Raw genomic sequence first — 12,866 nt, forward strand, 5'->3', positions numbered from 1 at the left:
TGGTGCAAGTTGTCAGCAGACCTCAAACCTTGCATTAGAGAATCACACTGATCTGTCCCATCTTGAGCATCTTCTAGGACACCAGGCACTGTGGTAGATCATTTATTTGCATGATTATATTTGGTCCTCACAGGAAGCCAGAATTGAGACCTCTGTTGACTCCATTTGCAGGATAACCATACTACAGAAGACAGACAACAGCAAGTGTAGACAAGGGTATAGCAACATTGGAACCTGCATACACTGCTGGTGGGGATTATAAATGGCTCCGTCACTTTGGAAAATAACTTGCCAATTCCTCAAAGTTAAATGTAGAGCCATTTTATGGCCCAGCAAGTCTACTACTAGATACATTTCCAGAGGGAACGTAGATTCACATAAAACCTTGTATGTGAATGTTCATAATAGCCCCAAAGGAGAAGCAACATAATTGTCCCACCAATTAATGATGTTATTTGGTCTTGAAATGAAGCCATAATACCCTGTGGATGGAGCTTGAAACATACTTGGTGGGGGAAGCCAATCAGAAGACCACACACTATGACTCCCTTTACATGGAATACCTAAAACAGGCAGTTCTGTGAAGTCTGTTGGCAGATTAGTGTTTGCCTAGAACAGGCGGAGTGGGGAAGGAAGACCAACTGCTAATGCAACAAAGCGTTCTTCTGAGGGTGATAGGAAGGCTCTGCGAGTAGATGGTCATGTAGGGCTTGTGGGTTCACTGCACTGAATTGCCCAAAGGGGTGGGGTTTGTTGTGTGTCAGTTTTATTGTAATAACCAACCCTTAAGCTTCTGGTGAAGGTATTTATGTTGGTAAAAAGTGAGCATCAACAGTAGCCCAAGGACTTGGGCTTTTTAGCTAATGTTTTGGAAACATTCTTTGACATTATTATGAAAGCCCTTGACAGTCCATGATTTTCTCTTGTTTAATTTCTTGTGCAGGCTAATATGATGCTTTACTGATATCTTGACCCTGGGTATTGTTAGTATCCTTCCATTAAAAACACATCCATCCAGCTTTGAGAAGCAAGTCCACCGGTCCTTTTACTTGTTTCCATCAGAAGAAAGTGCTTTGGAGGGTGGACACTAGCATCCAAGGCCAGGCAGAGGTGCCTTAGGCAGGTGTCTAACTTGTTCTGGAGGACAGTGCCTGGCTTCATGCTCCAAGGAGGTGGGCCTAAAATGATACTGCATGCTGCTTTCAAAGGCTGTTGCTGGCTGAGTCATGTGCAGGCTCATGGAGATGGACATTGTCACTGTAAGCAGATCCATGGCTGCCCTACATAGTGGGCTGGATGGCAGCTAGTACAGCAGCGGCTCTTTGTTCTTTGGCCTAAGTAATTGTGTGTACTCAGAAATAATTTAGAATTGACTGCGAACAAGACAGGGGAAAGGGGTAGCGAGTCCCAGGTTGAGAACCACTAATGTAAAGGACTAACACTTAAAATGGGAGCCTCCAGAGTATTTCTACAAAGCCTAGAGCTGAAAATGTGACAGGCTTGCTGCTTTGTGACATGGGGATGGTGACATCTCCTAAAGTTACTGTGAGGAGTGAGATGGAGCCTAATTGGGTGGGGACCATTGGCTGGACGTTCAGCATGGAAACGTGGTCCATTGAGGCTGTAAGAGTTCATCTTCTCCTGCACTTGCTCCCTGCACTTTCAGGAATGAAATCATCCAGACATCTATGACGAATGATTGCTCTCAACCACCAGGACTCTCCAGTGGAAATGGTGGTCTTTCTTTTAGTTTTTATACTCTTTCTGTCTCTCTTAATGAAGATAGGGAAGAGAAAAATTCACATTATGGCCACCTTTGGTCACAACTCTTGGTCAGTCTTTAAGAGTGCTCTTGGGTTACTTATTAATACTCAATGGGAATGATTGATTTTACGTTCTGTAGTGTACCTCTTGGTACTCATCATCCTCTGAGCATGCCTGGATCTTCTGCCTCCCTCCCTCTTTCTCAGTGGAGTCCCTTTCAGGCAGGGGAACAGTTGTTGGGTAACAGGTCAGATGTATTAATAGGCAGGCCATATGGTTCGCAGACATTTTGCTCTCATCAACTTGATACGAATTCTGGTGTCATGATTTTTGTTTTTAATTTTAACTAGAGAAGTGTAAGGACCATCTGCTATTATTTTTTGGTATGTGATCCTGGTAGGTCATTAATTTTAGTGTTCTGCTCCTGTGCAATTGCACGGCTGTGCAAAGAGGCTTCATGACAATGCTGGCAGGCGTCACCATCAGTAGTAATGAGTGCAGAGTGTGTCATCCAGACTCCTTTTAGGAGGCGCAGTGGGTTTGCCCACCTGCTTAGGACTTGCAGCTTCTGTTCCAGTCTTAGGTGTTGAGTGTGAGTATCTAGGTGATGGTTAGGATGCTCAGATATGGAGAAATTGATGGTTCTCTTTTGGCTAGTAAAGTTTGGGTAGCTAATGGTCACCCACAGAGGTGGAACTCCCTAGTAGGCATATGAACCTGCATGTTAGATGAGAGTTGGAGGCTGAAATAGTCATGTGAATTTCCTAAAAGTCAAGTGCACAACAAAAAATTCTCCATTTTTCTAAGATCAAATTAGAAGTAGCTTGTTTACCTGGCTAGCTCAATTCTGTTTTCAAAGACAAAAGCTCAGACATAAGATATAAAGCGTAGGATTCCACCTCCAGTTGCCTGGACCCATGGTGATGAGTGAGTAACCACTAAGCCCTTCTGACACTTCGTGCTCACTTGTGTGAAGGTTATAGGATGTAACAGGCCTTGTTCTTTGAGCTCTGAAGAGCGGTGTCTCCTCAAGGAGCCAGTCTGCCCTTGACTGATAGGAGGTGTGGATTTTAGCCCCCCTCTCTCGCCGCTTGTCCTCTGCCCTCCTCTTCTTGGTTTGTGGATCAGGCTGTGAAAAGGTGAATTTCTATTTGCCTGGGCTCTGTTGATAAAGGAAACTGCAGTTTGGACCTGTGTCTTATCCACTTTCCCCTAGTGTTCAGTGCTGGGCCTGACACTGAGGTACCCCCTGGCCCTTATTGAACCTCAAAAGGACAGGCAGCAGGGTCTATTTGTGCTGTGGTAGAGTTCCTGGCCCCCCCAAACCCCACTGCCCCCAGAATGGCAGTTTCTTTGGATTTTACATAGGCAGCTGCCAACCAAACCCCTAACCAATCCTCTTCCCCCAGATTCCTTGTTTTATTGCATAGAAGGACTGCTTTGTTTTAGAAGCCTCAGTCCAGTTCGGGCATTGCTCCTGCATGGCGAGGACGCTGAATTGTGCAGGACAATAACAGTGCTGCTGTCTCTACTGAGAACGGCTTCTTAAATCTGCTCACGCCATCCTCCAGCAAATAAAACACAGGCAGGTTATATTTGGTTACATATTTGGCCAGCAGTACCCTACATGAACTGGCTCCTGATTTTCTTGCTAGCTCCCACTTGTGACACCCTCTTGTTTCTTGAACATACCAGCCCCTTGGCTGTCTGTGTTATCCCATGCCAGAATGTTCTTCTACAGCATTTTCCTGGTCCGCATCTGCCTGAACTTTTCACGATCCCCTGAATCGAGACTTCAGTGGTTACGCCTTCCTGCCGGCTCTGTCACCTCTGTCACCTCACTCCATACCTGGGTGCTTTGTATTTCCCTGTGCCTGCATTCTTGCCTCTTTGCTATCAGCTCCACTTAATGGGACGATTCACAAATCCAGGAAAAAGATTTAAGAATGCGTGCTTTCAGGCCCCTGGCATCCAACATCTACACATGCAGTCATGCATGTGGCTCATGCAGTAAAGGTTCTGTGGTGAGGGAAGGGCTGCCTTGTAGAGTGGGTTGGTGATTTAGTCGCCTGTGGTCTAACTGCTAATATTAGTGCTTTTAAGACCTAAACCCCTAATGCGTTTTCCCCACCCTTTTCTTTCATCTGCTTTCAGCAAGGGAAGCCATATGTATTTGACAGAGTGCTGCCGCCCAACACAACCCAAGAGCAGGTCTACAATGCCTGTGCGAAGCAGATTGTCAAAGGTAAGTGCTGCTTTATTTCCTCCTGGACTCTCGCTAATGAAAACATTAAGTGACATTGCAGCCTGGCAATCAGTGTGCCTCGACTGTAAGCAGAGGCCTGTTAATTGGAAACACTAAATTGCTGCCTTGGCGCTGGCCCTGACTTGCTGTGATGTCCGTCACGTTATTCAGCCTTTGTGCTTGTTTTCTTTGTTTCTTTGGTCTCCTCTTTGGTGGGGCTGTTCTGCTGTCTAAAAGCTGAAAAGGCAAGGTAAGCTGTGGTCGCAGCATTTCTGCCTGGGTCTAAAGAACCTGCAGGCAGAGTGCTGCTCTCTCCTTTGAAGGAGGAAAGGCATTGCTCAGTGCTTCAATTGGCCACCTTTGGCTGTTTTCTTTTTAATGACTGTCAGGCTGGAGTCTTACAGGTGAAAGGTTGCTCTGCCATCAAAGGATATTCTACGGCATCACAAAGTCCCATTACTGAGGTGGCTGTGGAGCTATTTGTGCCGTACAGCATTCCTTAATTTCAGTTTCATCTAGCCCACATTTGTCCATGCTACCACATCCCCACATTTGTTCCTCCAAACAGGTAGCCTCAAGCTTGTCTACGCATCTCCATCTCCGAGATCAGTTCTTTTTGCAGGGACTGGCCTCATCCCTGGAGGATTTGTGTCAAAGTAACAGCAGGGCGATGAAGCAATTTGCACATTGCTCTCTCTTGCCCTTTCAAAGCAGGAGCAGGTTGGAGCATGCTGTGGCAGGGCCTGCCATCTGGACAGAGCTGAGGGGCATCTCCCGCTCTCTTGCTTTTCCTCATCAAATCCTCACCTTCAGACTGGAATGCCATGGCAGTTACGTGCTCAAAAGGCCTCCATAACAGCACCCATATAGGCAGCCATGGATTTAAAAGACAGACACATTTTTTTTTTTCTGCTTTAGGTCTGTTGTTTTCAGGAGCTGAGCTGACTAACCTATTTGAAATTCATGAAATTCAGCCCGGGTACATCTGTTAGATTAATTCTGACCCCAGACACCTGCGTGGGAGACTCAGCGTCAGCATGCAGTGTTCCTTGCTGAGATGTATGTTTATTCACATTCTTGTTATAGACATCAATTAATTTGGAAGGTTTTCTCGGTGAGATTATTATAGGAAACTGACAAGAAAAAATATGCCCAGATCTGAGCTGTTTTGAATGAACAGTTTTGGCCTATAAGCAATGGTAGTTCTTGTCTCTTCCTCCTTTGCCTCTTTGAATGTTTTCTGTGTTCCTTGGCTTGCTCCTACTCAGGCCCGCCTCCCCCCTGTAATTGAGTTTTGCATAGTTGTTTTTTTTTTTTTTTTTTTTTTTTTTTTTATCATAGTAAGATTAATCACACGTACCAGAATTTCCACCCTTTTCTCCCCCCAATTTCATTATCAGAAGCAAATAGTATTTACCACGTGCTGTGCTAAGCATGAAGGTCGTTTAAATATATCCAGCTACCTCTCTGCCAACGTAATTAGAAATGGATGCACTCCATTAAACAACAACAACAACAACAACAACAACACAACCCTTTGATCAACAAACAATAGTAATCATCTTTGGGTTTTTTTCAATAGTGTGTGTTCTCCTTTCAATCTCTGGATTTTTTTCTTAGTATGAGATGTCATAAAGAGACAGTCTCATCCCCATTTATGTGTGCACTTTTTGTGCTTTGTATGTATCAGCTAGAAGCTAAATGAAACAGGAACAGTCTCTATGAAGATATGTCCTAACCTTAGGTAACTTGCTGCCCCTTACAGATGGTGGTCTACAAAGAAAACCATTTAGAAGAACAGGGCTCAGTACTTGCTAAACAGACACCTCCAGGGTACTATGGCTATAATGGGAATACACCTATTTGGTAGCAATGACAAATACCTTATTCTTTCTCGAAAAGAAATTGTTAGGGTGACAAAGGCCTGATTGGACAATTGTTAAACCTTTAAAAAATAGACTATCTTTTATTTATTCTTTTCACACATATAACAATGCATCTTGATTATTTGTACCCCTAACTCCTTGCCTCCACTCTCTAGAGGAACCCTCAACTCCTGGCTCCCAGTTTTCCAGACACCCTAACTCATCCCTTCCTCCCACCTACCCCATGTCCCTGCAACATATCTCTCTCACTACTTTATCCTCACCCCCCACTTTTGGACATTGAGTCCAATTAGTGATGCTTGTTGGAATATTGACTCATCTCATAACTGCAGTAAGTTTATGGGTACAATGGCCATGCCATGTTCTGAAGACAGCATTTCACCACTCCGTACTCCCCAACCCTTCGTGCCTCTCCGTGGTGTTTTCTGAGCCTTGGGGATGTGGGAGTTGGATATCTATTGAAGGCTGAGCACTTACTTGAAGAGACACTTATTCTCTGTACTTTGATCAGCTACGAGTCTCTCCTTTACCTATGACTGCTGCAGAGAGAAGCCAAGTTGAGGGCAGCACCATCGGGAGGTAGAGGCATAAATACTTACAAGGCAGTTTGACTGTATGACTATTTAGCAGAACAACAATACTATATTCCTCCTAGGGCCTGTGACCTCCTGAGCTATGGACAAAGCCAGGTTTAAAGTGTCAGGTCTAAATTCCTTCCTGTGAAGTAGGCCTCAAATCCAAGCCCAAACCAGTTGGTTACCCAATACCTTCATGTCACTGCTACATCAGGAGCTGAGTCTTGCCTGGCAGGTTGGTACTGTAGCATGGATGGTTGGCTGCAGGCATACCACTGATATCTTTTCTCCCCCAATGGCCTACATTGCACCTTCTGGTACTATTAAGGTGGCCAGCAGGGAGGACACTTCTAGGTCAGTTCCAGCTGATTTCTCGCTGTTGTTCAACCCATGTGCTGATGTTTCAGCACTAAGGTCTTATCATCTAGTTGTGTTGCATAACCAAGAACAACGGCAAAGCTGTGTTGTTTTGGGGGCCTCTGGGGCCTCCCTGACCAATACCTTGTAGTGAGATGTCCCATGCTTGGTACTGTGATTTCATTTAATAACTCATGTCCTCTAGAGGGGTTCACTGTCCATTCATGCAGGGTATCTGTATTCAAACTCCGTGTGTGTGTGTGTGTGTGTGTGTGTGTGTGTGTGTGTGTGTAATTTTGTTTTTTAATGAACTTCCAAAGTAGTGGGTTTCCATAGAGATTCTTTGCACATCCTTAGTTTTGGTTAGCTCACCCTGCCTAGCTTCTCTCTCTTCATTTTCTATCTCTGTACCCATTTAAAACCTTAAATCCCTGATCCTCTCTCCCTCATATTATGTTTTCTTCTGTCTACTCCTCTGCTTAAGACCTTTTCATGTCTCCTGTTCACGGGCCCTTTTCTCTTCCTGAGCTCTACAGATATTGATTGAACTTTTAAAAGTAACCTCCAAGGCTATGGTGAGAGGAAGTGATTTTCTTTCTGCACCATCAAGGTGAAGTATAAATATATAAGCAAGACCTTCTAGGGGTACATAATGGAGCGTAGCTGGACACTATTGTCATAAGAACACTACCTAAGTTAGGACTGGGACAGGGTACAATGGACATCTTCTCTAGAGACTAAGATGTGAATCAAATGATTTTGAAGATCATCACTGTCTCCTGATTCATAATGCTGTCATGGGCTGGTGACCTCTACTTCCTAGTCTATCTAAACCCTTCATGACTCTGAGGATCTATTTGCAATTGCAGAGTCCTGGCATTTCTCACATTCCCACCTTTGGTGGGTTTTTCAAAATGTTGGCTAATAGAGCATGAGAATTTCCCCATTTCTGTGGGAAGAAGTTGTAAGGTTTGTGACTATAATCTCAGTTGATAAGGCTTCTGTAGGTATCTAGGCATTAAACACTGTGGTTACTGGATATCATTATTGAGGTCCTGTGTAGCAGGAATCTTAAATGGTTCTTATTAATAAAATCAAACCTGGAGCCAGTTATTGGGGTGAATGCTGGAAGATCAGAGAAGCAGAACAAGCCACAGCTACCTCACCTTGCCAATTCCCCAGCTGATCCTGTTTCTTCAGGCTGGAAGCCTCTGAGTCCTCATCCAAATGGGTCTTAGCTGAAGCCTGGAAGGTTAACCAGCTAAATGCTTCTAGTTTCTGGTCCTCATTCCTTATATACCTTTCTGCTTTCTGCTATCACTCCCTGGGATTAAAGGCTTGCTTTCTGGGATTAAAGGTGTGAGTCACCATCCTTGGCTGTATCCTTGAACAGATGGATTTCTGCCTCTGGAATGCTAGGATTAAAGGAATCGAGAAAGAGCTATCAATCTGTCAATCCTGTCCGTGTCCGGGCCAGGCGAGGTTTCCCATGTTGTGCTACCACTACTTATCCTCTATGTTTAATATTGTGGTTGTTCTGTCTCTGACCCCAGATAAGTTTATTAGGGTGCACAATATTTTGGGGGAACACAATACCACTACAGGTAACTGTATCCTATTTAGCAGAAGCTGCTCTGGGCATTCACCTTCCAAATAAACTAAATATGGACTATCCAAATGCTAGAGAAGGTGGTTTTTGATTTTCCACTTTTGATTCTTTTCAATTACATTGTTTATTTATACAGGTAGTAATAAGTGTTTACTGTGTGATAAGCACTGCCAGGGACTGCAGTCACTAAAACATATAAGACTGTCTGGTAGGAGCTCTCAATCTAGAGGAAGAGGCAAGTGCACACACCATTATCATGCACTTTATACAGGCGTTATGTAGGGTAACATGAGTGTGTGCCCAGTGCTGGGACAACACAGGAGTGCCATTTTGTGATCATTTTGGTGCATGTGGAGGATCAAAGCTTCTTGGAAAGATTCGGCGCTGAGGACTAGAGATTATAGCGGAGCTGTAGTAGCAGAGGGAACTGCAAGAGCATAAAGATACAAACAGTGTGACATTCTTGGGTAGTCCAGAGGGCATGGGGTAAGGTAATGAGTGCAGGATGGGAAATAAGGTTGCAAGAGTCAGCCCGGATCCTCTGGTGGACATGCTGGACTTTATGCTGTAGGCAGTGTGGGCAGACTGGGAAGCTTTAAGCTTTGGAGGATATACTCAGATCTATTTCATTATTCTATATGACTCCTAAAGAATTACACTTAGCTCTGTATTGTTTGTTCTTCGTCACTTTACATGTTGCATTTAAGCCTCAGTTTATGAAGTGTGAACATTACTATTCTCACCATATTAAAGTGGAATCTGATGCTCAGAGGCTAAAGCATTTTGGCCAAGTCTAGAAGATGGAGTGCGTCTGGGACTTGGTTTGCAACCGACTGTGCTCTGAATATCTTGCCTTTCCTTTCTGATGAGTCCACAAAGAGCATTTAAACACACACAATCACCAAGTCATTATTTTATGAGTTGTTCTTTTTCAATCAGGCCACATGGACTATTAACCAACAGTTAATGATGGGGATAGGAATGGGGGGTGGGGTGGGAGGACAATAGAGGAGAAAAATAGCCATTGTGGTCCCACAGCCTGTGCTGGCCAGTTGGAGGGTGCATTTCCATTCTGAAATGCAGCGTCCTCCAGACAGAGCATCACCAGGGTGGAAATAGTCATTCTGCACAACAGAGACAGAAGCCAATGTTTTTCTCCGGCCAGGAGACTGTCTGCCATTTCCTGAGATGAAAGTTTCTTTTTGTGGCCGCTGGTCTATGGAGCTGGGATGGTCACTCTGCAGTCATGGCCAGCTTGAGATGTTTGGTTAGCTGAGAAGAATCTTAGGATTCCCAAACCGAGCATCCTTCAGCTGTTGTCAGAGACCTCAGTGCCCCAGAAATGCCTCCATTTCACTTGGAGAGGTCTCGTAGGCTAGGCAGAGCCTCTTAGGGAACACTGATGTGTAGTTGTGATGAATGGTCCCCAGGTTCTTACTTAACAAAGGACCCACTTCTGCCCCAGCCGTGCCTGGATTCAGACATGAGCAGAACCTAGGGTGCATGTGTGGGCTTCAAACATCTGGAGCTGGAGCTGGCCAGTGTTTCTGAGTAGCTGTGATCTCCCCTCCTCTTTGGGAAGTATGATGGCACTTGTCACCTGCTGTAGAAGCTTCTGGGTTTGCCTGGCTGCTGGATGGACACACGCTGGTCTGTGAGGTGTGGGGCTCTGTGGTGTGAGTTTCTCAACTCACATCATGCCAGACACCACCACAAAGAAAGGTTCTGTCTGGAAGAGTGTCACCGGGGCATGCTGGGCAGAAACAAAAACAAATGTGTTTCTCAGGCCCAGGAACTGTTTGCCATTTACTGAGATGCAAGTGTCTTTTTGTGGGTCTTTTGGTTGGGGGTTACAGTGTGGCCCAGGAGTCGCATGTGGTTCTGCACAGAGCACAGGACAAGCCAGTGCTCAAATCTTCCCTCAGCAGATTCATGCTGGCTCCTCTTCCAGATCCTGAACTGCATTGCTTACCCAAGGCTTTCTCTAGCCTGTACCCTCCACTAAATGTAAAACAGAGATTGAATACACAAACACACCCTCTCAAACTTGAGAAAATAGACATCCCTCAGTTAAAAGAACCTTTTTATCTTTTGAAATTATCTTTTAGTTCAGAATTGAGTCGATAGAGGGCAACATCGGCTGCTTTCAATCTTGATCCGGGAGATGATCTCCCAAAAATGTATTAGTTGTACGATGATTCTCAGTACTTTAAAGGCCAATCAGAGTTTGTTTTATGGGCTTATATGTTCGCTATTAAAAAAAAAGTAAGAAGGAAATTTTGCTCAGTGTTGACATAATGAAGAGAATTGATGTTCTCTGAGTCCAGTCCCACGTGCCTCTTAGCACCTCAGCCCCAAATAAGCCAATGCCACTCAGGCATGTTCCTCCCTTTTTTCCTTCTGCTGCTGCCCCTTTTTTATTGAAAGAAGTCATGGGTCTTAATTTAACTTGATTACAATAGGAACTACAAATGATGGTTTTTAAGTATATATATATGCATACACACACACACACACACACACACACACACACACACACACACACACATCCCTGGTCCTGGGTTGTAAGAGTTAGATGCCCCCCTTTTTCCTTTTCCTTTTATTTATTCTTCTCTCATATAATACATGCAGACTGCAGCCTCCCTTTCCTCCACTCTTCCCAGTCCACCCCCCACCCCACTTCCCCTCTCCCCCAGATCCACTCCTCCTCTGTTTCCCTACGGAGAAGAGCAGGCCTCCTAAGGATGTGAACTGAACATGGTATAACAAGTTACAATAAGACTAAGTACAAACCCTCATATCAATGCTGAACAAGACAAACCAGTAGGAGGAAAAGGGTCCCAAGAGCAGGGGAAAGAGTCAGAGACACCCCCACTCCCACTGTTAGGAGTCCCACAAACATCCCAAGGTACACAACCACAGCATGTATGCAGAGGACCTAGTGCAGACCCATGCAGGCCAAGCTCTGTGATTGCTATTTCAGACTCTGTGACTGAATGGGCTCTCATTTAGCTCAGGCTATCCTTAAGACCTCATGGAGCTAAAGATAACCTTGGAGATCTGATCATTTGGCTCTCATTTCTTCAGTGTGGGGATGAGAGGGGTGTGCCATCTCTCCTCCATCGTGGGATGCTGAGGACCGAAGCCAGTGCTTTGTGCCCACTAGAGAAGAACTCAACCAATTCATCTGAGTCATGCTGCTGTCTTTTCATAGATATGACCCAGTCAGCAACCACAGGAAAACAGGGAAAAGAAGCTAGTTGGTAAAAGTGTGCATTATGCTTGGTGGGAGTGGCCTAGAGGCCTCATGGAGATGCCAGCTTCCTTCTGTCTGGCAGAGGAAGAGGTGTGGGCCGGATTTAAGCTCTGAAACCAGTTTCCTTTAGGGTGGCACAGGTTGTCCAGGGCCACCTCAGAGCCCCTGCATCCAGTTGCTCCAGAGAGCAGGGTGCCACCCTTGAGAAAGACAGGCGCTGAGTCAGGAGCCGGGTGGATGTTGGCTCCAGACTAGTGAGTCAGAAGCCCTGCATCCACAGGAAGATAAAGTAAGAAAGGCGCTTCAGTCTGAGGAGATATGTTTAATTTGTAATAAAGGAAGGTTTTCTGCTGTGACGGTGACAGCACTTGGCATTCCTATTGCCTGCAGTTGTTTGTGTCATGAGGATTGAATTTTAAAATCACAACTGAAGGATGGACCTCTTTCTCTGGGTCCCTCAAAGGACATGTTTGAGGTAGTGTGGAGCACACTGCCCTGGGGCTGTCTCCATCCTCCAGGCATCCTTTTTTTCTGAGTTGACGTTTTCATGGAAATTGAAGCTTAAGCCTTTAACCCTAACACTCACTTCTTCAGTTTCTTCTTTTTCCTGCTTCCTGCTGTTGCCAGGGAAACCACTCTCAAAAACCATTTCCTGAAGACTGATATATATATGAGCATTCCTCACCCCCAGCTTTATGCAAACTCCTTTAAAAAAACTTTTTATTGATTCTTTATGGATTTCACTTCATGCATCCCAATCCCACTCATCTCCCCATACCCTCAATTCCTCCCTCTGCCCTTACAACCTCCCCCCACAAAACAACAACGCAAAAACCAAAACAAACAACAAAAACCCCAAACCAAACCAAACCAACCAACCAAACAATTAAAAAAAAAATTGGCATAGAAGCTGCAGTGTGGCCCAGCAAGTCACACAGTGTACCCTTTAGTCCATCCATACATCTTTACCTGTAAGAGTTTATTGCAATGATTCTGGTGCGAGGCCTCTGGCTTCTGCTACTCCCTTGGTCCTGAGCCCTCACTGGGACTTCTCTTGCATATCCTGATGTTGCCCTGTGTCATGGAGATCCTGTAGCTTTGAATCTGCAGGTCTGGCCCCTTCACATGCTCCAGCAGATCATAGATGAGGTGGATGCTGGGGTGGGCCAACTCA

The 12,866-nt window shown here is 45.0% G+C and overlaps 1 protein-coding gene across 1 annotated transcript in view; it reads left to right on the forward strand.

Moving 5' to 3' along the window:
- Positions 1-12,866, forward strand: part of Kif5c (kinesin family member 5C) — a 157,774-nt gene that overhangs the window by 42,428 nt on the left and 102,480 nt on the right. The window contains exon 2 of the mRNA XM_036183832.1: positions 3,919-4,009. Coding sequence (XP_036039725.1) covers positions 3,919-4,009 — 91 coding nt within the window. The remainder of the gene's footprint in view (positions 1-3,918; positions 4,010-12,866) is intronic.

Source organism: Onychomys torridus, chromosome 4 (genome assembly GCF_903995425.1).
Source record: "Onychomys torridus chromosome 4, mOncTor1.1, whole genome shotgun sequence".
Taxonomy (NCBI): Eukaryota; Metazoa; Chordata; class Mammalia; order Rodentia; family Cricetidae; genus Onychomys; species Onychomys torridus.